The following is a 25,986-nucleotide window of genomic DNA, read 5'->3' on the forward strand; positions in this document are numbered from 1 at the left end:
ACTACAGAACAGTCACTTTACTAGTGTTTACTAACAGCAGGTCTTACCTAAGTTAGGTTAGGGTTAGGGTACTCGGATCGGGGGCTGAAAAAACTTGATCGGGACATCCCTACGGCTTTTGCAGCTTAGTTTCCGTATATGGATTATGCATTAACTGGAAAGGCTCATACATACTAGATCAAGTTCTTTTATTTAGAGTACTGGGGAAATGCTGGTTTTCCATAATAGGGACCCTTTAAACAATTAAAAACATGTCTGTATAAAATGTGCCAATGTAGAGGTTGTGTTACTTATTTACAATTCTGGAAAAACAGTTAAAATGACCCTAGGCCTGTAATTTTATTTTAATGAGCCCAGAAATGATTGCGATATTACGATATTACTGTAATTGTATGGTACTGATACGATGTTACCACGCTAGAGCTTTGGCATCCAGACTTTTGGACTTCCTTTTGCAAACTTTCTGGCTGGAATTCTGCAGCTTTTTGATAAAACACCTGTTAGCATCAAGTACCACATCTTCCCCTGTCGCTGTATCCTCTTTGTTGATGCACTGATCAGTCCATGCACTGCACTGTGTCCTGCACAATAGATGGCGCTGCTGCTCACAGACTAACTTGAGCCCCGTCTCCGACAGAGAGCAAATAAGAGAACGGAACTGAACAAGACAGCTGGATGGCGAATATCAGCAAAGTGTCAGCAAAAATGTTCATGTCATGTCCATTTATGTCGTGCGATAAACCGCTATCGCAATTATTGCGGCAGGCCAACATGACCCGGGGTGCACAGATTTTTTTTTATATATTTTTTTTTTTTTTTATATATATTTATCTTTTGCATATGACTGTAAACATGTGCAGACACACACAAGAACACTTAACTTTTCACACAGAGACACACCGAAATCTATGTTAAGGTTCTCCAGCTGAAATAGAAAAGTTCGTTGAGGCGTCTGAAGCTAAGTGAAGGAATATCCCCCATGCTGAAAATGCAGCAATTTTTTATTTGAAGTGCAAGTGCTTACTCAGCATCCTCTCATATCCTATATATCACCAGGGAGAGAGAGCCAGAGCGAGAGAGAGAAAGAGAGCACAGTGTAAGAATCTGTGCATATACTTATATGCTTGGAGTTGAAAATAGGGCAGTTTCTCAGCAAGCCATAAAAAAAGCACTTACTCTTTTGGATATCTCTCTTTCTCTCTCTCTCTCACACACACACACACACACACACTCTCTCTCTCACTCCCATGCTCTGGCATTATAATGAATCAGTGTGCAGCACTTTTCCGTACGGGTTCTGAACGCTCATCCCAGCACAGCATTTGATGCTAGAGCACAGGCTCCACTCGTCCTGGCCTGCTTTTCTGAAAGCATTGCAATCACAGTTCCATGCTAGAGGAGTATCTCTGAGAACACACTACCGTGTAAAATCACTGTGCTGTGGGTCCTTGTCTGGAAATACAGCCTGCTCAGTGTGGTTATCCTGCCTGATTAAAGCCTGGACAGTACAGTGACAGCCTCCATATGCAGTATAATACAAATGTAGAATACAGGAAATGCACAAAATGTTGTATGTATACAGCAACACTAACATGATGCCAGTGCCCTTCCACTTCACAGGTTTCCAGAAAATGTATATATAAAAAAAGCACAATTTATTAATTTATTTAAATGTAAAGTGAAAGAAGTCCCTTAGCATTAGCCCTACGGACAGGAGGTCACTGGTTCGAGACCCAGTACAACTGGCCTCACTCACTCTGGGAGGGTAGGATAGTCACCCCCCCTCCATCATTCAGCACAATGCTAGCCAGTACAGTCACCATGTGGTGAAGCTTGATGTGGCTTGAAGGAAGCACATGCTAGCTTTCCCTCTCCCATCACTGGTAGCACTGTGTGATAGGGTCCAAGTCCTAGTTACTGGGTGGGAATTGGCTATATCTGGAGTTTGGGGTGAAAACTGTTGTGTAGGACAAATAAGCCTTTTTGTTTAAATTAGCATCCTTAAAGATCATGTGTGTGTGTGTGTATGCTTTCTCACAGATATGCCAGTCTGTATTTCTGCTGTGCCATTGAGGACCAAGACAATGAACTGATTACCCTGGAGATCATTCATCGCTATGTGGAGCTGCTGGATAAGTACTTTGGCAGCGTAGGTGTCTTCCTGCTGTTCACACTCAAAATGTGAAATGATCCAGATTAGCTCTTGATTAAAGAGGTATGAGGTATGAGGTAGTTACAGCCTTGCACTTATGTCTTAAACAGATTGGTCTACACACTATGAATGTAGTGTAAAACTGGCCAAACCTTTTCATTTTAATTACCAGTACAAATTGTAATATATGACCTATCTGTGGAAAAGCAGGGGGCGGGGAGTTAGGTTATGGGCTGCTAGCAAACCGAGGTATGCCTTTGGATGTCAAGTTGTGTTCTCATTCTGTTGCAGGTGTGTGAGCTGGATATCATATTTAACTTTGAGAAGGCGTACTTCATTCTGGACGAGTTCCTTTTGGGAGGAGAGGCTCAGGAGACTTCCAAGAAGAACGTCTTGAAGGCAATAGAGCAGGCTGACCTGCTTCAGGAGGTAAGCTAGGACTGACACAATGATACTGGTTCAATGCCCAGCACGATACAGGCTATACCTTACTGTGTAGAACACACACTGGTCTTTATCATGTATTACTCATATTTAGTATTTATGCATTATGTGTATTATTATAGTATTTACATGAAAATGCTGGGACATGCTGGGTGCCGGGTCGGTAGAGGTGGGTGATATGGCGATGCGGTACTGTTATCATGGTACATTACATGACAATATTAAGCAACAGTGGCCTCATAACGGTCAGTTCGCTGTGCTAGCAAGATATGGCAGTACAGAAGGTTGTAACTACTGCTATTAATTACACAGCTAATAATGTAAAGTCAGGCCAACTTAAAATGATACAGTAACTGATTACAGAGCATTTTTTAGTTAACTCAGCTTGTAAATGAGCAGTAAGTGAGCTGCAGCTGAAACTGATTAAATACTCTTTAAGAATTTTTGTCTGTGGCTCCGCCCCCTCAGTATGTTCACTGTTTATTCCCTGCTAGATTAGAATCCCACCCCCCCATCACATGACGTCTCCAGACTGGGAAGCTTTTGACAACAATGGAGCGCTTAGCCCTTGCTGGGATTTAAACTAATGATATCCTCATGCTTGATGAGCGGCAGTTAGACCGTAGGGCCGGCCTAGAGCTGTGAAATTACACTGCATTAAAAGTTTACACAGTTCTGAGTAAATTTACCTTTCCCTTCTTTCTTGGACATGGAAATGTAGATGGCTTCACAGCTCTAGAGTGGAGCAACTGCCTTCTTATCACGTTTGAATGCCATTAACACCACAACCCTCCATGATCAGGAGCCTGAGAATTGGAATTGGCCTCCCCCTTTTTGTGAATAGAGGAAGTTTTAATCTGCAGATGGGAATAAACAGTAAACAGATTGAGGGGGTGGAGCCACAGACTAAACATCTGGCACAGTATTTAATCAGGTTCAGCTGCAGCTCACTTACTGATGTACTTGTGAGGCTCAATTTCTCAAATTGTTGACTATTGTATTGTTGACCAAACTGAGATGCAGTTAGGAAGTTAGGAGAACTTTTGACTAACATAAGTAAACAGATGCTCTGTAATTTTAAGTAGGCCTGCCTTTTAAGGCCTGCCTTAAACCTCAAAAAAGGCAATATTGTCATATTGTGTATCATATGACATTTGTCCCATATTGCCCTTCCCTACTGACAACTTGGCTGTTAGGGCTTACGGTGAAAAGATTAGCAGGCTTGTTGATTGCATTTGGTTTATATAGTCTTTGGAATGCTGTTCTGACTGCCGTTGGAAACAGGATTAGGTTTTAGTCTTAAACCCTTGACGTTAAACCCCAAAGGCATGCTAAAATCTCCTCCGAAAGGCTCTGACTCCAGATCTCTGCCCTAAGCCTCAACACATGTCTCTTCCGATTTAGACATCTTCAAATCTTCCTCTTTATACTCTCTCTCTACTTAGTCTCTCTCTCTCTCTCCCGTCCTCTCTCTCTCCCTCTCTCATGCTTTCTTTATGATATTATTTTCAAGCTGCCTCGTTAGTTGTCAGGGCAGCGCTCTGCGTGGTGTGAGGGTGAGGTGATTTCTCTATGGGTGGGCTTTTTAATTTGAGCAGCCTCGAGGAGCTTTAATAACTGCACTCTCTTGCTCTCTCGTACTTGCTCTTTCTCTGGCGCTCTCGCCCTAGAACTGTAGACCTCATGCCAGCAGGTTGCAGCTCTACAAGCTGACTCACTGAGTACACTTTATGTGTGTGTGAAGGTAGACTCTGTCACACACACACACACACATGCACACACGCTCATTGTGTCACAATGCTAGTCATACACAGTGTGTCCCACATTTACTACTTTTATGTCTTTTTTTTCTTTTATAAACAATCCCAAACACACACACACACACACACACACACACACACTAATAATAATCATCATGATCATCTCGTCACTAAATAGACTGGCCTGCTACCTAACCAGCTCTACTGTTTTGAAACCAACAGAACAACCTGGCAATACAATACGTATCACAATACAGAGGCTCGATTCAAGGTATATTGCGATACTGTAAGCAAGCTACATATATATATATATATATATATATATATATATATATATATATAGAAATACTTTAATTATTAGCACTATTTCAGACAGCATCAGTTTTACACGAGGAGGTGGAGTGATGTCTTTTTACTACAAGACTACAAGAAATTTATGACCGATTCGTACCGGATAACAAATCTTGGAATAAATGACTGGGATGAGAGTGGCTCATCCATTTATGCGCTGCCGTCACCTCTACAAACAGCCAAAAATATCCAGCCAATAGCTTCCTGTGAGCACTGATAAGGTATTAGAGCATGATAATCATTTACATTTACATTTACATTTATGGCATTTAGCTGACGCTCTTATCCAGAGCGACTTACAAGGTTACTCGTATTACAGAGGAGGGCCAATGTAGTGTTAGGAGTCTTGCCCAAGGACTCTTATTGGTGTAGCGCAGCAGTCACCCAGACCGGGAATCGAACCCAGTCTCCCACATGGTGTGGTAGCTCAGTGGCAGGTAGTGGTGTTATCTGTTGCGCCACACCAACCACCAATAATCAGTTGTATAAGTCACTTATTAGCAGCTACATTAGGGAAATGTATCATGGGTATCGTGGATATCGCCAGTGCTTAAAGAGCAGTGCTTTAATTAGCCGAAGAGCAGCAGATTATCAGTATAAACCACTGTACTCAGTACGGGAGAGTATCTCAATAGCTGTGAATAGGGTCTCTCACTTCTGATGCATTTTGTCTGCATTCGTGAAATTCCCGTAAAATATCGTGATTATAATATTTTTACCATATTGCCCAGCCCCAAGCTGCTACACAGTGACTTCCCTAAAGCTGCCAGGAGCGTCGCACCTTTGCCACAGGTTGACCCAAGGTATCTGTGCCATGCATGACAAAACTGTAAAAAACTTGAACTTGAACTATGGTTCAATTATGGCGATTAATCCGTGGCTCCTGAATCGTTTCTAGATGGCTTGAGGATCACGCATGATGACGTCAACAACTAGGCGACTGTTGCACCCCTAGTATCAACCTTTACTTGTACCCCCAGTGGTCACACTCGCAATCACACAGTGAAGTAAATGGCACTTATTACAGCAGGCCTGCAAGCTCTGATGGCCTTTGATTAAGCGCGCACACCGATGACAGAAATAGATATCATTGTTGGGCGAGCGGCGTGCGCTTCTGCAGAAGCAGCCTGACACACTGCAGCTGCTCTTTATCTCAGCAGGATAATTACTGCTGACATTTCAGTGCCTTTTGCCAGCTATCCCTCTTTTCATTCTGTTGTTTTTTTTCTTTCTGCTCCTTTCTTCTCCGTTTCTTGTTTCTGTCATTGCGCATTGTCATTGTTCAGCACAGAAGTACTTGGGATTTTTTTCCCTTTCTGTTCTTTTGACTCCACTTGACATGATTTCTCTCTGCCTTTCTTTCTGTTCTCCTTCACATCCCTCTCCCCTTTCTCTGTCCCTCTCTCTCTCCCCTCTCTCTCTCTCTCTTTGTGATCTTACAGAATCTAGATTTTCAGATCCGACTTTTTCCAGGTATAGTGTGCTGATTATTGGCTGTTGATGTAGAGCAGCAGTTCCCAACCCTGGTCCTGGAGAAAACCCATGCCTTTATGCACATTATAGGCTATACCTAGCTCCCAACATATCTGATCCAGCTAATCAGCTCATTAACAAGCCCTTCCTGAGTTGATGCTAGTGCTCTAAAGCAGGAAACCATTAAAACATGCAGGACAGGGGGTCCTCCAGGACCAGGATCGGGAACCACTGGATTAGAAAATCCAATCAGACTGTAGTCCCCCTTGCTTTTGTACCCCAAAGCCTTCTGCTAGTAGCTATCATTTAACGTTTAGCCCATCAGAATTGGGGGGCTTGCATGCCAGCAACAACACTGACGTTTAGGAAGGATTTATATGTATATATAGTATAAATCCTGTAAAATGCCTGAGATTTGAGTGGTCAGACTTGAATACCGTGTCTTGCATTGTTATACACACTATTAATCAAGGGAAATAGGTCATTTGGCTGCCTAATTAGGCCCAGTCACCAGAGCGCCACCAGCAGAGCAGCACTGCCCAGGGCAAGTACCTTGCCCGAGGGCACAAGCTGGACTGCTCAGTCAGTCCTGGGACTTGAAACCATGACCTTCTGGTCGCTGGTTCACTTCCTTTACCACCACACACATTTATGTAACAGGGATGAGTGTGTGTATGTGTGTGTGAAGAACATCTAAATCAGTAAAGAGCCTTTTACATCAAGAGAAGATTTATTAAACCTGGACTAAAGTGGTTCTTGCAGCTCCGATTGGTCCAGTGGACTAAGGTGCTGCCACTATGATCCGAGAGTCCTGGGTCATGCTGCGTGCCATCAGGAGCCAGTGTCTGAGAGAGCATAATTGACTCCCTCCCACTTTACTCCTAGTGTGACGTTGGTCAGCACAGCCGTCTGTTAGCTGTTGTATTGGAGCTGGGGAGCCATGGTATCCTCCGTTGCTGCAGCAGCTGCAGTTAAAAAAGAGGCGATGGCTGGTTTTACATGTGACAGAGGAGACTAGTCTGTGCTAGTCATTACCCTCCTAGTGTTGGGGTAGTGAAGTTAACATGAACATAATAGTGCCCAATTGGGTCACATGAACAGGGTAGAATTTGGCATCCCCAATTATATAATATAATCTTGCCTTATTATATAATACAATAGTACTTAATACATAGTATATAATATATATTTTTTTATATGTTATAAAATAATGCCATATGTCTATAATTATAAGATTTTTTCTTTATAAAAATGGTTCTTTAGGAAACTAAAAGTGGGTCTTTTATGACATATGATTCGGAGCACCTTTATTTTATCATAAGTAAGAGTGTAGTGGTAAAAGAAATAAACCAGCAAAGGTCATGGTTTCTACACATGGAGTGTAGACCACCTGCCTGAATATGTATGTATAACACGTTTTACAACTGAAAATCCAGCATTAAGACAAAAGATCAACAGCACATAATACATAAACCCTGTGGTGAGCCAGCCAGAGGCAACAGTGGCAAAGAAATGCTCTCTCAGAGCTGGAGGAAGAAACCTGTCCTCCTCTGGTCAGAATACTTATAAATGATTGATTTCTATTAATATTATAAAGAGTACCATCGTACCACCGAACCATCACATGAGAGTGTTGTTGTGCCTAGGTGTACCTAGCTGTACTGATGGACTGCATTTCATTTAGGAAGCAGTCTTTTCCAACTTTTTTACAGGAAACTCTGTGGACTAATGGGCCCATATTCTAGGGCTTAGGCCGCTCCCTAATAGTCTTAGATAAAGCTTGATTTGAATCATTAAAAAAATATTTTTTTATGAAGGATAACAGTGTTGCTGCCATGTGTCGTACATTCTGAATAAGACCTGGTTTAGATCAGAGGTGTCAGTCTTGCTCCCGGACCCCTATTCTCTTCTGAGTTTCTTTAGTTTCACCCTGATCTAACCAAACCTGTTCTAGCTACTGTTATTAAGTCTAGGACACGTCAGATCCCGGTGCATTAGACTTTTGAATTGAAATTAGAATCTACAGGATAGCAGACCTCCATGTAGAGCACCATATCTTACAATATCCGCCTTCGGGTGTTGTAAGACTATCCATGTAGTTAGAATCTAGCAGCTAGAACAGTGTTGATAGATGTGCTTATGGGAGACATGATTTACTGTGGTGTGTGCTGACCATTTTTACCAAAGGCAACAGCTAAGAACCATAATCAGGGATTTGGAACCATTTCTGACCCGGGTCTCCGGTCACCACAGACCTAGCGAGGCCCAGTCACGTGACTACTGTTCCTGGATTCATTCGGACTCCGGCTCCATGTGCCGGACTGAGCGGAAACAAAGTCCCTTTGTCTGCCTGGCAGCAGTCGCACACTGAGCCATGACCCAAATGTGCGCTCCGCCGAGAGAACGTGCGAGAATAAAATGAGAGAGAGAGAGAGAGAGGGAGGGAGGATGCTAAAGAGCTTACATCCATTTACAACTCTAACGCTAACCTGTGGTCTGAGCCAGCGAGGCTCCTTTAGGCTGAATTAGTAGACGTTGCCCTTGTCTACTGACCTGAGACTGGGTTTTGTGTTCTAATGATTATGGTTATGCTTTGATAAGGGAGGCCGGATTTAGATCAGCAGGGCTTTAATATTCTCTGCGAGACCCTGTTTCAGCTGTGTAAATGCACATAAAATCATTCTCCAAGATCTGGAATGTGGTAGGACGACTATCTCTTTTTCATTTGCATTACAGTTTGAGTGGTAATGAATTCAAATGGACGGTGTTAATATAATAAGCTGTGCGATATACCTTATATTTTTATGTGGTGATTATGTATTCTGCATAATTCCCACGTTGCTAGTTACTTCATTTGTAGTTTTAAAGTCTACATTGGTTCATTTCCTAAAATAACTGTCTTTAAAAATTGCCTCTGTTGCTCTCCACATTTTCCTCAGAGGGAAAAACTAGCATTGCTAATGATAAGTGAAAGCTAGTTGGTGCTGTTTTTGCTGTTATTCAAATGAGATTGTGCTAGCTGATCCCCTCTAGCTTTAGGCACATTTGTGGAGGAAGTCATACTTTCAAGCCTGATAAAATGGAATAAAAGGCCCATAATGAATTGTACACAACTTTCCCTTTACCCTTTATATGTAGTGGATTAGCAATGGTGCTTAGCATAGTTCTCTCAGACACAGCTAAAGCCTAGTTCCTGACTAAAAAAAAAACTTTTCCAATGGTGCTTTACTTTTGGAACTGCAATTTAGTCAAAGCTTTGACTTAATACATGTCTGGGAACCCACCCTTAGTGTCTGAGGTTTATATTTATTCAGTTGTGCACTGGATGCTAGTGCAGCTAACAAGTATAAGGTTTGGTATACTGTGTTAGTCCCACAGGGTTCAATTTTAGGGCCTGTAAAACTGGTGTTAAATATGACAGCAGTGTAGTAATAAGAGTGAAGAACCAAAGTGTGGACTCACATACAGAGTCTAAGAGGTTAAGTACTCTCAAGAAGATTGCTTGTGAGAGTTTACTCTATGTAAAACGGTCTACATTAGCATAATAGCTCCAGTGCACAACTAAAGCAAGGCTCTGTTGGCTGATCAGCTACACTGATGAGACTTTAAGTACATTTGCTGACTGGCCAAACCATTACCTTAAGGTTGTCACTTCTGCTAAGCAGTTACATGGAATTCCTTCCAGTTTGGAGCTCACATCTAGCAAGACCAGCTCTGACTGGCTGGATTGTGTGTTCGTAGAGCCAGACTGAGGACTGGGGCGGTTTGGCCAATGACGAGATCTTATAAAAGGGTTGAAGTCCCATCCACCCCTCCCCTCCCACCAGCCCATTTGGTAATTACAGCAAGTTGCTTGAGTTTGAGTTTGAGTTTGAGATTGATCAGTCAGCATGACATGGCCAGAGAGTGGCGTGGAAAGCATGAAGAGCACCCACCTATTCTGACGGCAGGAGCCACAGTGCTGTGAGAGGAGGAGGCCTTCAAAATTCAGTCAGGACAGAGTAGTTTGTAGTAGCTTGTTTACCTTTATTAATTCATTCATTCGTTAGTTTGTTTTGTTAGGTTTTCTTTTTTTACAGTGTGTCTAGGTAAGTAGTTACAGCTGCAATTACATCTAATAACGTATCCCAGCTGGCCCCCAACGTTAGTAGACGTTGTTATCTGGTTGAGTGTAGGCCGAGACGCCGAGACTGATCAAAACTCAGTATCTAGACAACGTCTAATGCCAACATTAATTTGACCTAAAGCATGTTTAGGGCGTTTTCACTTATGTCTCCCACACACAAGTCCGCTCCCAGGGCCGGTTCCGGGTTCGTTTGGGCGAGGGGCTTATAATCACTGGTTTCCATACAAATCGTAGGGCCTAGGTTCATCCGATTATCTCTTTCCCTAATTTTCCAGGGATACAAACACTCAAGCAGCTAAGGACTGCACTATGTCACTATGCTATGTCATTTCACTGTGCATGAACACCTACAAACAAGAAGCCGTTCTCGCAGGAGAAGGTTTTTTAGCCATACAGGCGATAAGTTGAAGCAGTCACGTGACAAAATGAACCAATCACGCAACCTCACAGTTCTGTGGGCTGCTCCTGGGCTCGAAAACAGCTTTCACACTTGACCAAACGTACACAACTCTCCCAGGTTCAGAAACAAGCGATAGTGTGAAAACATTTAGCTGTGAAGTATGATGACCAAAACCCAACATCTGCTAAACCTTATAATGTTGATGTCCACACAGCGTGAAATTCTATGTTGGTACGTCTTGGTTTTAAGTAACCAATGTCAACCCAATGTTGTTTTTTTGACAGAGATCTGACCGACTGTACATCATTGGGTTTTGACGTCAATCAGAAATTGACATCTGGTGCCTGCTGGGATAGGTGTGATTGACTTATAGAGGCTTATAGAGTAAACCTCATTCCTCCTCACAGACACTTGCTTCTCTGCTGTCAGATGCTTTGAGTTTGTGTTTGCAGTGGTGACCTTTGGTACGTGATGCTTGATGACCACTAACATGGCTGAAAGATTATGTCCTCTTTGACATGATTGAAAAAAAAAGGTCAGGGATTGGAGGGAAAACTGCTTTTGTCCCCATTTTTTCATTTAATGAAGCGCATTACTGTGTAGGGATATGATTTCTGAAGCTAATTTACGATTTTTGAAGATAATGTGGTCAGTGGTCAGCTACGTTTTTTTGTTGGTTGGTTTGTTTTACATAAAGGTAAGAAGTTTTTCACACTGAAGAACCTTTTCTGCTCTTTTCTGTCCATAGAAGTACATCTAAAAAGGTTTTTGCCATGGCAAGCAGCAATTGCACCTCCCGTTTTATCAGAAATTACGTACAAACACTAGGGGGCGCTCCTCATTGAGTCATTACTGAATAGGGAATAGTCAAATTAAATCAGAGTATTGATTTTATATTGAATCAAATATAAATCATTTGATCGGGAGGGGGGGGCAACAACAGCATAAGCAAGTACATATACTCTATATATTTGTGCTAAAGTATTGGGACACCTGGTCATTCGTTGCTTCTTCTGAAATCAAGGGCTTTAAAAACGAGTGTATCCTGCTTTTATTGGAGGAACTGTCTCTACTGTCCAGAGAAGACGTTCTACTAGATTTATTTTTCTACACCAAGCGACTTTGGATCAGAAAGACTGATTGATTGGCTGGCGAGAGGATCAGCTCATTGGCTGCAGTGGAAAATAACGGAAGCTGTAACAGCGTAATGTGAAAGGCCTACTATAAATGCACAGCATAATCACGTCATGAACAAACTGTACATTATATGGTCAAATGTTTGTGGACACCCCTTCTAATGGAGTTCGGCTATTTCCCTCACACAGATGTGCAAATGCACACTCACACACACAGCTTGCCTAGTTGCTGTAGAGAAAAACCGCCAGTAGAATAATAATAAGGATTCTCCGGAGCAGATAAACCCAGATGAGCCTATTGGCGCCATGCCTATGCATGTCAGGCGTGTAGGTCTAGAGGGGTATAAAGCCCCCCAGCATTGAGCTGTGGCGCAGTAGAAGAACTGTGTTCTCTGAAATGATAGTTGGTGCTCCATCCAGTACTTTTGGGATGAGTTGGAGAGCTGGGGATGATGAGGTGGGGTGGTGATCATCATCCAACATCATGACCTCCCTAACTTATCTCTTGCAGCTGAATGCAATCAAATCCTCACAGCAATGCTCCTCCTCCAAAATCTAGTGCAAAGCCTTCTTCTCTGGACAGTAGAGACACAGTTACTCCAACACAAGCAGGATAAACCTTTTTAATACCCTTGATTTGAGGAGAAACTATGCATGTGCTGGTGTCCCAATACTTTTGTCTGTGAGGTGTATGTTTGGAAAGAATATATTAATTTCAGATTCAGTTTTTTATTAATCTCCAAATTTGTAATGAACTAATTTCACATTAATTCATTCCACGTAGCCAGTTTGCATCCATTTCAATGTATTTTTGTTTTTTTTAATTTTTTACCTCAAACATGTTTTAGGAGTTTTACCCGTTTAATCTTCAAACGGAAACCCCCATTACCCCCCCTTCCTTCCTAACCCTTGCCTCAAAATTCTTGCCATCCATCCCTTTGATACTGTTAATTAAAGTCACACACACAGTAACCCCCACACACACTGACTCTGTGGCTTTCACCTGAGCCAGAGGCACCAAATCTGGCAGTGAGACCAACAGGGCTGGATACGATGCGGAAAAGAACATTCCAGAGGAACATTTCACACAAGAGACTCGGGGGCTCTTTTGCTGGGAAAGCTCCAGTACGGGAGTCGGATCTACAGCTTAATTAAAATGGAAGGCCGAGACATTCCTGCGGGACTTAAGCTGAAACGGCTTTAATTAGTCTTTGATGAGAAAGCGATACACGGTACAGGGTGTTATTGGAGTGCAAGCAAATTGAGCACTCTGGTAATTGTATTACAGCAGATGATTCACATCAGGGAGAACACAAAAGAGGAAAGAGAGAGAGTGTGTGTGTGACAAATACCGAACAAACAGAAAATTTTGAAAGAAATTTGCTTTTTGCTTCTTTTTTTTAAGAGGAGAGCAGTCTGTCCATGTTTTCCACATTCTCTTGAGGTCAGACTGGTGGAAAACGTGGTGGCGTGATTCTGGAGCTGCTTCTTGCTGTTTATCCCGCGCTGCAGTCATCTGATGCTGATGTTTTGTGTGTTTAGGACTTCTGGGTCCTAACGTGTCCGCAGAGTCCTCTGGTCTGTTCCACAGTTAAAGCAGCTCAGGTGAATATGGTGGACATGTCTGAGGAATTCCTCTCTAGAGCCCCTGTAGTCTCAGTAGAGTAGCGGTCACTGGTAATCCGCCCCTGTGGAGAAACAGAGGTCACTAATAGTCACATTAATAATGGTTTTTAGTAATGGTTTTAGTACAGTGGTGCTTGAAAATTGGGTTAGGTTCGGTTGAGCAGATGTTGCAGCAGGCTGGCTTGGTGCTGTTTGAAGAGCACAGGATGTAGTCGGTATAGTGAAGAAATTCTGAATTACACCTAAAACATCGATTTCAGTGTCTGCAAAAATAAAAATGAATAGCTGGTGTCCTTCACTGATGGCAGTAAGCTGCTGGAAATGTTGGAGACTGCTTTGAGAAATGCAGATTAGTCCTTCAGCTCATTTGAAGCACTGTAAATTAAATATCAGTCCAGCTTAAAGTGTGGATTTGGCCAGTGTTTCGTTTCTCAGCTCCAGTCCTCAGGGCTTACCTGCATGTTTCATGTTTCCTCGCTCTCACAGTCCCAGGTCGACTCCAGCAGGGCTTAGAAATCAGAAATTTGACTTGGAGGGAAGTAACACCCCTACCGCACAGAACTGTGCAGTACAGGCAGGACAGAAACTCTGTATACTGTGTCTCAGCAGTGCTTTTGTATGAGCACTGGGAGTCTTTAAGCAGAATGAGCTGCAGGAGAGAACATGGGTTTTATAAAGGCCCAGCTGATCATAGAGGCTGTTTTTGAAACTGCCTGTTCGGCGTAGAGCTTGTTATGGTGGGTGTAAAAAGCCTAAAGCTGGTGACCCATATTGTGAAATGTGTTCAGATCCATTGGATTGGTACTTATTTGGAGTGCTGGAGTGCTTTTCCTGCTCTTTCCCTACAAGCCGTGAAGATCCCGGTAATAAGTTGATAAGCTGTGTCAGAATCAGGTGGTCTAGATTAGACAAAACTCTAAACTTGTGGTGTCCACCACAGTTTCGGAGGCCCTCTACTCAAACACACCCACTAGGTTTGAACAGAGCTGGAGAACATCAGGGAGCTAGGATTGGTAAACGCTGGTTCACAGTTTGGGATCTTTGCATTGTATGTGTTTGTCCATCGATCAGCCCCAACATTAAAACCACCTGCCTGAAAATATCTCTCTCTGACCCTTGAGGCATAGACTCCACAAGACCTCTGAAGGTGTCCTGTGATGTCTGGCACGAGATAAGACCTGTACGTTGTGAGATGGGGCCTCCATGAGCATCAGTAAGCCTTGGCTGCCCATGACCCTATCTGCTATTCACTGGTTGTCCTTCCTTGGAGCACTTTTAGTAGGTACTGACCACTGCATACCAGAAACACCCCACCCCACACCCCTGACCCTCCATCCATCTAGCCATCAGATTCTTAAGCTTGCTAATTCCTGTTCACTCGCTGCCTATTATGTAGATCCTAGTTGAGGTTATTCACTTCACCTCTCAGGAGCTTCAACCAGTTACGTACACCACACTCCAATGGCCAGTTTACCAGTATAGAAGCTAGGCTGTATCACCCAGCACTGTGTGCGCATGTATACGCAGCTCCTGTCTGGTCCGTATTCCCCCTGCCTGCTGTCTCGTGGCTTGTGCTGCGTTCTCTCTCTCCTCTAGGTTTGATACCTGTTCCCTAAAGGTTTGTCTGTGAGCTTGCACTGTTCTTGGTCCTGATTCTATGTGTTTATATCTCCCTGTGTGTATTTGTGCATTTCTCTCTCTCTCTCTCTCTCTCTCTCTCTCTCTCTCTCTCTCCTTCAGCCCCGACATGAGTACTTTAATGTCCCTGTGTACTGATTGGCTGTCGCTGCTGTTGATGGCTGTCCGTCATGCATGCTGAGCCCCTTCCTCTCCCGCATGGTGCTCCCGCTGGCCCCCGTCTCCTCCTCTTCCTCCACCACCGTCCTATCAGAATGCAGCATCTGCGGGGTCTCCAGTCTCATCGGCATTCTGTTTTTGTGTGTGTATGTGTGTATGTGTTTATGTGTGTGTGTGCGTGTGTGTGTGTGTTAGCGCCACATTGTCACGATCATCCTACACACACACCCTCTCTATCTCCTTCTCTCTAATGCACATGCTCACACTCCATGTTTACCTCCCTCCCTCCCTCATCTACCTGTACCTGACCTGTGTGTGGAATTTCAGTGTCTGAAAACCCCTGGTGGTCTCCATTGCAGCACTGTCAGTATCCTCAGGCTATCCTCACACTGCCTGTATTGATTCAGCCTGCATAATTTAAAGCAAACCAGTTGATTACACAAGGATAGACCTGTATTTGCAAAGCGTTTGACACTGTGTTTGTAGGATTCCCTACTGGGGGGATTTGAAACTACCATGGGCCTTTTTTAAAGAAATACGCCAGAGATTTTCAACCCTAATCTCCATCTTCTGCTTCTTACGTGCTGTAGCATACAGTTCATTACCGTATGCAGTAGTTTCTACACGTTTCACTGTACTGAACTGAAAACCTGTTCATTCCAAAACACACTGGCAACCACTGGGCAGTTGCTTCCGCAGTTACTGCCTGTGGTAATCAACCAGATGCTGCAGATGTGGCAGATGGAGATAAGGCTGGAAAAAAACTGAGTATTCTTTTCATGTCAGGGGTTTCAAATGGAAGGCTTCATGCACTACTGTTACACTTTGAAATCGTTGCTGTCATGCAAAAACCTTGTATCTTCATTTATTTATTTATTATCATTATTATTTTTAGTAGCAAATTTTCTTCCCCAAATTTTAAATAGCCAATAACCCAACCCACTATTTAGGACTCTCCCCTCATCACTTGTAATGCTCTCAACACTGGGAAAGTGAGGACCTTCCCAGGGCTGCCTCTTTTTGAACTGCTGCCGATGCAACAAGAAAGTGACGGGTACTCAGCTCATGCACCAGCTATCAAACGCCTGTGCCAGCCAGAATCACACTGAGTTGATGTGGGGAAAGAGAGAGAGAGCAAGGCCAATTGTATTCCCTCAGGCTCAGGCAGCTGATGGCAGGCAGCATGACCCAGGATTCAAAGCATCGTCAATCTTGTATCTCCATTTTTGCATCATGTGATTCTGGCATTTGCTCTTTACGTTGTGTCAGAATTTAATTCAAAACATTTTTACTTTGACGTCCACCCCTGTAAAGTTGCCATTTTAGAGATGCAAGGTTTTTGTTTTTCAGCGACAGTATACTGCTCTTAAAGAAGTTTAGTCTGCTCGTTTGATATGAATAAATCGTGTCCAAAAACAAAGCTGGATATGCGGAATAGGTCAGTTAAGAGGTTATTAAAATATTAGGAAACATACCCAGAAATGCTTGTATGATATTCAAATTGAGTGTTAAACATCAAGCAAAAAATATGATAAAAACTGTTCAGAAGTACTAATCAAACCTCTCAAAGAACTGTCTGCACATGGTTCTGTCTAAAACTCCCAGCCTTGCTATGCAGAACTAAACATAACAGCTCAGGCTAAGAGAAGAGAACAGGCTCTACATATACAGGCTGTGTTATAGACCCTGCTGTGTTCACTGTGTTCACCCAGTCTCTCTTATTCACTGTACTGCTGAATGTGCATCCAAGGACTACACTAATGTTAGTGCTCGTATGGCTGGTTGAACGAACAAACAAAAGGTGCAGAGAGAATAGCTGGGTTGCTAGCCTTTCCTCTACTGGGTGAGATGGCTTTGGTGTATTTGAAATGGTGGGGAATGCATAGCTCTGTCAGAGCTGTTTGAGTCAAACAAACCACATTAGCCTTGTGAATAGTGATGGAGCTTCTTACGCAAGCGTTACCCAAAACTAGGTCCTCTAATTAATACTATAAGGGGAGAAATATGCTGAAATACAGTACTGTGCAAAATTGCAAGATAATAACGTTCATTACCTTTAACTCTGATCCATCACACACAGCCTGGGTCACAGCTAAAGGCAACAGTATGCATGCAGCAGGTCAAAATGCTTTATTATTATTATTATTATAATGAGCTGAAGACTCTTGACTTGACTCTTGACAAGCGCTACCCAAAACTAGGTCCTCTAATTAATACTATGAGGTGAGAAATATGCTGAAATACAGTACTGTGCAAAAGTTTTAGACACCTGTGAAGCTTTTTAACCGGGTAACGAGTGTTTATTTACTAATATTAGAAAAACATAATACAAAAAGTAGTAATTTTACATCACTGTGTTCATTAGAACATCTCCAGAGTTCTCCTCATGGAGTCTAGTATTATTCTAGTTCTCCTCCAACACCTGGTCAGTGCTAAATGATGGTAAATCAGGTGAGCTGCTGCTGATGGAGTTGAACACATCCTCCACGCTGTGCTGGCTGGACTAGAAGGGCATCTGGAGAAACCGAGCTCTGTTCTTCAGACTAGCTCACCGACAAGATCTCACTACTTTCTTTCTTCAGAATGAGAAGAGCTTGTTCCTTTTTACTGGATTTATGTTAATCTGCATCTGTTCTGATGGGATTTTGAGTTTCTACAGTAAAAATGGCTTTAAAAATTTGATCAGGTGCCTAAAACCTCTGCACAGCACTGCGGATCCTGTATATTTGACATACAGATCCATTCAGTCCATTCATTAAGCAATACATCAACTACTGGAGCTTACATCAGCCAGTGCAAGCCACCAAACCACCGTTCAGGTGATTTTATGGAAACAGCTGCTGAATGAGTGGAGTAGTGAAGCACTTCAGTCTAATCATACATATTTGGGCGTTCACTGGAGTGTGAGAGAGTTGGTTGCTGCAAAGCCGTGCACACACACACACACACACACACACACACACACACACACACATCTGCGGGCCCTCAGTTGCTGAGCTGTTACCAATCTGCAGATGTTCTCTATTCTTTATGGCAATAATTTACTTCAGGTACTTACCTAGCCAATGCTCACTATCTACTGGCCTCTGTCTGAGACATTTAATTACATAGGGGCTGCTGTCAGTAGGACGAAAGCAAACATTTGCCACTGTAATAAAGCTCACACACACACACACAAATTACAATATATTAGAATTGCAAGATAACAACGTTCATTACCTTTAACTGTGACCCATCACCCACAGACTGGGTCACAGCTAAAGGCAACAGTATGCATGCAGCAGGTCAAAATGCTTTATTATTATTATTATTTTTATTATTTTTATTATTATAATGAGCTGAAGTAGAACTTGACTCTAGTCCATGTGTACTGGAGGTTTACTGTAAAATGTACTGTGTCCTGGCAATTCCGATGAGCAAGGATGACCGAATGGTAGCAAATAGATTTGTGTTGTTTGATTTATTACATTAATATCATACATTGTTACTTAATTAACGAGAGTCACAAATTAATTTTCTTTTAGATTAAAAATGTTTTAATATTTCTGTCCAACCAAATTCTTGCTTTTCTGCTTTTGTCAAAGAAAAAAAAATAAAGTGACCCAAGCGAACTGAAATAGGGTGACCATATGTCCTCTTTTCCCCCCGACAGCTACACCAATCAGCCATAGCCTCAGCTCCACCCACCTAATATTGAGTAGGCCACTGAGTCAGGGTTGATTCTCGACAGCTGAACGATGTCACTTGAACTGTGGGAGTATGAAAGATTTCTCCAAGGAATCCGAGCTTCTATTTTTTACTCATTCAGTCGTCTCTTTCAAGACTTGACTTCATAGATTTTACTGTTGTTTGCAAAATCTTTGATGGGAAGATCGGTAAAGGTTACGTAGTTTGATTAAGAAGCATAATTGTATGTTCACAGTGTTCACCATCATCAGTAGGTCACTGGTTCGATGCCCAGTGATGCCACAGCCATCTGTGGCTGGGAGTCCCAGTCCCAGAGAACGTAGTTGTCCTCGCCCATTCTGGGTGGGTTAAATGGCCCTCCCTCTCCCCCCAAAACTTAACACGATGCTAGCCAGTGAGGGTATCTCTTAGCAGCACTTAGTGTTCTCCTTCAAGGGTGTTTGAGCTGTCCAATGATGTGATGAAAAGAAACACTGGACACTTGCTAGCCTTCATCTTCATCGCAGATATGTGCGATGGGGAAGCACTAGCTGGTAATTGGAAATGACTTAATTGGGGACAATTTAGTAAAACTGATGTTTCTCTTTTATCATAGTTAGGCGGCCTTAGCTTGTTTGATGGCTTAAGCTAACCCATTTTTAAGGCCAATTTGGCGGTAGCCAGCCTCATTTCAGGATCGGTAAGAATTTTAGCTCAAGCTAAAGTTTTAGAAGGGCCTTTGCACACATCTCTCATTATAAAGATGCAGGCCCCAGAAAAACTCTAAATGCTAAATTTTCTGTCAATTGTTGCTATGGTATCCCGAGTGGTTGCTATGTGGTTGCTAAGGTGTTGCTAGGTTGTTGCTGTGGCCCCCAGGTGGAGGCTATGGTGTTTCTTAGGGGTTATTAGGTGGTTGCTATGCTATAGATGTTGAAGTTTGGTAATTTTACACCATAACTTAAAAGCAACAGCATATCAAAGTCTAACAAGGTTAGAATTTCATGTTTTGTGGACGTTAACATAAATCTGAATTTCATCAGACATTATAGTATTACACAGTATAATGTCGGCATGTGACGTTTAGACGTTAGACGTTGTTCTGACTTGAATTTTGGTCACCTGGCATTACAGTCTACACCCAACCAGTTACCAGAACGTCTGTTGATGTTGCTGGCCAGGATAGGATGAAACCAAAAGTGATTCTTCTATGGCATAGCTCAAGGAACCCCTAGAAGCAAATGTACTTTTGCATACATAGTTTCTGACCCTTGTAATAATGTATAAGAATTTGTCCTTTTGCTGAACACAGCAGTAACAGCCACCCTGAACCATCCTCATGCGTTTTTGTGGAGCTGTTCCTTTAAAAGAGCTCTGCAGAATGTAGATATCAAGCCATGGTCATATATATATATATATATATATATATATATATGTGTGTGTGTGTATATGTATATATGTATATATATATATATATATATATATATATATATATATATATATATATATATATATATATATATATATAGACAGCTATACCCTCCCCTTCACTGTGTGCCAGTGCCCCCCCCCCCCAAGGTTCTGAAGCCCCTTTAATGGGCTTGTCTTTAATGCAGCGGGGAGCTGCAGGGCTCAGTGGCCATGAATGATTCAGCATTATTGGCGAGAGATGCACACGCTTGGTGCCAAATGTTAAAACCCTGGACGAGGGAGAATGGAAGCCTCTAGAGGAGAGAATCAATATGTGGAAATGGGCTTCTTCGCCCCATAGCTGACTGCAATGGTTACGGAGAGCAGCCAGCTGCCTGTGCTCCCATTCAGATTGGGCTGATCTAGACAAGCACTGTCCACGCTGAGTTGTTGGTCCCACTTTATTAAGTGTCTGTAATAACTGTAATAATAATTATAATTTAATAATCCATGTAATAACAATAATATGTATCCGTGTAATAATGACAGTAGTGCAGCTTGTGTAATAACATGCATATGAACGTTCATTTGGACCCATGTAATTTAACATGTTGTTTTTTATGTGGTTATAGATGTTTAATAAGATGAGAATAACTGGAGTCTTTGAGAGACCGACTCCAGACTGTTCGGTCTGATTGTGGGATGCGTGGGGCATGGGGTACCACAGAAACCAAAGCAACTAACCTGGCACCTGGATATCATAACAACTGCTTAGCAACCACTTAGAAACACCATATTAACCACTAAACAACATTGTGACAACTGCCCAAAATAATATAGCAGTCCCATCTAGCTTCCGCTTAGGAACACCACAGCAACCACCTAATACCCCTTAGAAAAACCATAGGGTCCACCTGGGAGCCACAGCAACAACCCAGCAACACCTTAGCAACCACATAGCAACCACCCGGGATACCATAGCAACTAGTTACATATATATATATATGTTTATTTTTGAGAGTGTCACCTTAAATAGTAAAGCTGATTTCTGAATGCTGAGTTGGACTAAGTTGTAGCAAATCCCAACAAGGCCGTTAGGATGAAACAACCACATTTTCACCTGGATTTAAGGGCCCATGTACATTTTTTTCATTTCCTCATTTAAATAAAACATTAAGAGCATAATATAGTCTGTAAACATCGCAAAACATACCCTTTACTGTTCAATCTATACAGACACTAAGTTAAAAATGCCACAAACCAACCAATTTACATTCAGCACTTTGGCTCTGTCCATTCATGCATTTTAAATTGTGGCACAAGGCAGGGGAGCCAATCAGAACAGAGCTCGTTTACATGCATCTGACTTAGACCCTTAACTTCTTCAATATTTGAAATCCTTGTATTTACACCACTTTTAAAGGTCTTACAATAGAGCCCTGTGGGACTCCAGAGAGTCTGGAAAACTAAACAGCAACAATGCAGGTGTTTTGCATTAGGAACAACAACTGAAGCAATAGCTTAGGGTAAACAAATCACGAACGTATCTTTTTGGCTTTAAAGCTGTGCGCGTTGCCTTGGTAACTGTCTTCGCCTGTGATGGAAGGCTGTATTAAGACCACGCCCAGACCGTTCTCAGAGAGGTTAAACACTTTAAAAAAACACCCAAATTTAGTATTATACACAAAAATGAAATATATCAACATGTGCTCCCAGGGTCTCAAACAAGCATGGCAGCCTCATCTAATTGCATACTTCAGGAGGCAGCGTTTTAAGGATGCGCTGTATGTTGTGGCAAGACAGGCTCAGTTAACCAGGAGAAACAACGCTGCTGCTTTTGCACCACGTTCAAAGGTTGACGTTCTACGTCAAAACACAGTAGAACACAGGTGGGACCCTACTACCCAGGGGCTGGCCATGGCAGATCCCACCCCTGGGATCGTACTTGCGAAAGGGTTAAACGAAGATAATCTACTCGATTTTCTTTTCTGCCAATCAGAACAGAGCTTGTTTTCATGCATCTGACTTAGACCCTTAACCTCTTTAATATTTGAAACCCTTGTATTTACACCACTTTTAAAGGCCTTACAATAGAGCCCTGTGGGACTCCACAAAGTCTGGTAAACTAAACAGCAACAATGCAGGTGTTTTGCATTAAGAACAACAACTGAAGCAACAGCTTAGGGTTTAGAGGGATGGAGGCATGGCCAGGTTTATTGTAAGGTTGAAAAATGGGCATGTAAAAATGAATTTGGGTTGTTTTGTGTGACATGAAACCATAACAACGTCTTATATAGTGTCCTGTTCAAGTTAGCCAGATTAGTCTAATCTGACATAAATAAATAATCACAAATGAATATCGCACCCTGAATTTGGGTATTAGAGGGATTATGAGAACAGCTGAAGTGAATGAATGGGACGGTCGCCCGTTTACGTTCCGTAAAGCTTGTCCCACCTAGCAGCACTGATTGTGGGTGGAGCCCAGACAGGTGATTTGTGATTCTGCATCTGGGGCTGTTTGAAGAAGGGCTCAGCTCTGAGCTACTGAGCAGCAGGCTTTTCGAGTCTCATCCCTCGCTTCTCTCTTTACTTTGTGCCTGACGTGAATGTGTAGGACGCCAAAGTAAGTGCGAACTGTTTTCTGTGTGTCCCCATCCCATGCCTTATGTAACTCCCACAGCTTTTAATCGCCCGTCCATGTGGAACTGCGTGTATTTGTGTATGTGTGTGTGTGTGCGTGTGTGTGTGCACCGGGTTTGTAGTAGTTTCACATCTCACTCCGCCATCCGCCACTCATAAGCGCCATCCCTGAGTCACCCGCCCCTGAGTCATGTGGCATGCCCACACACCACTTATTTTTGGACCATTCAGAGGCAAATTGAGAACGTTCTGTTTAATCTCATCTCAAGAAAGCCCCGCTCACTTCAGCACTCCCGTGTCTTGGTTACACCCTGGTCAGAACACTCCCAGATCTCATGTATGTGTGTGATTGTCCCCCTCCCTATGAGTGTATCTGCCTTGCCTTGTACCTGAATGGCGTGCATCTGGATCACCTTGCAGCAGTTTTAACCCTTTCGCAAGTGAGTTCTGGCTAGCTGTAACGGAAGCCAACCAGGAGCCTCCAGGAGATGGTTAAGAAGTATATTTTAATGTGCTTCCTTAAAGCCCTGGGAAACCTAAACCTTGAAGTGGCTCTTTAGGGCCCCCAGTGTAAATGTACAAAGTATGTCTTATGAAGAACCTGTAGAACGAAGGCTAAAGCTAAAGCCAAACTTGGCAAGCTAAACCTTGAGCCACAACTGGTGGAAAGGCCGGCCCCGTGTGCCCTGTCGTCCCTCACGTCCAGCGCCCGTCACCTTTACACTTTACCTCAGAACTTGTACAAAGTGTCTGAGTGCTGGAACGGACTGGGGGGGTCCTGACGCAGCACCATAGCCGAGGAGATCCGCTAAGCTGCCGCTCACCCATACACTGCCTCACCGGCACTACGTAGCAAGTGTAGCTAGCCGTCTAAGGCGGCTTTAATCCCTAAAGATCTGTGAAATCAACCGCAAAGTAAAAAAATCACGGCCTCAAGGCTGTGCGCGTTGCCATGGTAACGGAAACAAATTGTCTTCACCAGTGCTGGAAGGCTGTATTAAGACCACGCCCAGACCGTTCTCAGAGAGGCTAAACACTTCATTGAGGGTCTCAAACAAGCATGGCAGCCTCATCTGATTGCATATTTCAGGAGGCAGCTTTTTAAGGATGCGCTGTATGTTGTGGGAAGACAGGCTCAGTTAACCAGGAGAAACAAAGCTGCAGCTTTTTTGTTCAAAAGTTAGAACACAGGTGGGACCCTACTACCCGGCCCCAGGGGCTGGCCACAGCAGATCCCACCCCCGGGATCGTACTTGCGAAAGGGTTAAACAAAGATAATCTACTCGATTTTCTTTTCTGTCACTAAAGCGAAGCTCACAGGTAGGTGGATGAACAAAGGGCTTGGTGAGAATGACTGGCTGTGTTCTGTTCCTCATTTCCCCAATTAAAGGAACACTCCACCTAATTAATCTCTTTCTGTCTCATCTGGAACATGTGGTGGATTACCATGGACAGTCATTTCCCTGTGTTTAGTCAATGCAGCATCTGCACATTGCCGCCTGTTGCAAGTCATTGGAGTCGAGGCTTTTCTGCAGAAACATAATTGCTGATGATAATCAAACACATGCGACAGATGCGAGCGGTGGAGTATTCCTTTAGTTGAAGATTGCAGAGAGATGTATTAATAATTTATGTACCAGGGCTGTGCTCCAATACTCAAATGCAGTGTTTCCCCTTACCAGGGTTTGTAGGGCAACCCTGTACCCCTGTAATGCTACATACAGCGGAGTACAGCAAAAGTTTAGGTACTCTGGTCACATTGATGTGTTGTTGACAATTAGGACGAATCCCCTTAAACCTCTTATTATAAACGTCCATTACGGCTCGACCCACCATCCCTTAAGATCCACGGAAGATAAACGTCCAGGCTTTTCTCTGTCCTGCACCGAAGTGGTGGAACAAACTTGCCCTTGGAGTCCAACGCTCGCTGTCTTCAAATGCAGACTGTAGACCCTCCTCTTCCGTGAGTACTTGGGCGAAGAGTGGAGTATTATGGTCTCCTTGATTGATTGGTTATTTTTGAGGAAACAGTGAAGCACTTTTGTAAGTTGCTTTGGAGAAGAGCGTCTGCTAAATGCTGTAAATGTAAATGCAAAGAATAGCCCCAGCAATTTGTACAGGAGTCCCTGTAGTTACTGAGTAATACACCTTAGTGTGTGATAAGCCTTGCTGCCGTTAGGAGTTGATGGGCAATTACTGTTTATTTGCTCAATTTAACATCATGCAAATAGAAACTGAATAAAATGTGGGATGTAGAAAAGTTATGGCACACTTGGCATGTTTTGTCTTAATGTTTTCCATTTTCTGAGCGAGCGCCAAGGTCTCAACCAAGGTCTCAGACCCTAATTAGCATGTTAGGGTTATGTCTTGTTCTCAGTCATCGTTAGGAAACGACAGGGATACAAATTTTACAGCTCGATAAATAGTCTTGACTTCTCAATCCCTATCCAAACTCCTCTAAGCAGCTGCCCAGCACTCCAAAAAAACTAAAATGATTATTCAGCAGTCTGACCAAGACCACCATGTGACCATTAGCCACATCAGAGTCTCAGTGTGACCAATAGGAGAGCAGTGGTGTAAAGGCTAGTTCTGAACAAAAGCTATACAAAACCTGGGGAAGGTCTGAAACCCTATCCTGACCTATCATAAAAGGTCTAGCATGGAAGCAGGTGTCGGCCCAAGTTGGTCTTCCAGGTTCGTGGATACCAGCGTTGACACTAGCTAAGAAAAGGTAGCCTCTGAAATAAAATTAAAAAAACGTGCAAGCTAACAAGCTGTCTCCAGCTGGCCGGTACACATATTCAGACCCTCCCTCACTAAAGAGAGCGCCTCCCACTTTATCGCGCATACCACAAGTGGTGTGGACAGCAGCTGAGCAGCAAGCGTAGCGAGTCAGACATTCATTGTGAAAACAGCTTAGCGAGTTAGCAAAGCGCTTAGGAATGAATACAAATGTATTCAAAATCTTAAGAAATTAAGAAAATTCAATATATCAACATGTGTCC

At 42.9% G+C, this 25,986-nt stretch overlaps 1 protein-coding gene across 3 annotated transcripts in view; it reads left to right on the forward strand.

The window, feature by feature from the left end:
* Window positions 1-25,986, forward strand: part of LOC140576826 (AP-1 complex subunit sigma-2) — a 46,064-nt gene that overhangs the window by 13,699 nt on the left and 6,379 nt on the right. Inside the window, exons 3-5 of one of the 3 annotated variants that reach the window (XM_072696460.1) lie at window positions 2,041-2,149; window positions 2,444-2,581; window positions 6,150-6,180. In XM_072696460.1, coding sequence (XP_072552561.1) covers window positions 2,041-2,149; window positions 2,444-2,581; window positions 6,150-6,180 — 278 coding nt within the window. Of the gene's footprint in view, window positions 1-2,040; window positions 2,150-2,443; window positions 2,582-6,149; window positions 6,181-15,208; window positions 18,883-25,986 lie in introns of those variants that run through there. The other 2 variants (XM_072696462.1, XM_072696461.1) reach the window with 2 other exon arrangements.

This window comes from Salminus brasiliensis, chromosome 14, assembly GCF_030463535.1.
Source record: "Salminus brasiliensis chromosome 14, fSalBra1.hap2, whole genome shotgun sequence".
In the NCBI taxonomy this organism is placed as follows: domain Eukaryota; kingdom Metazoa; phylum Chordata; class Actinopteri; order Characiformes; family Bryconidae; genus Salminus; species Salminus brasiliensis.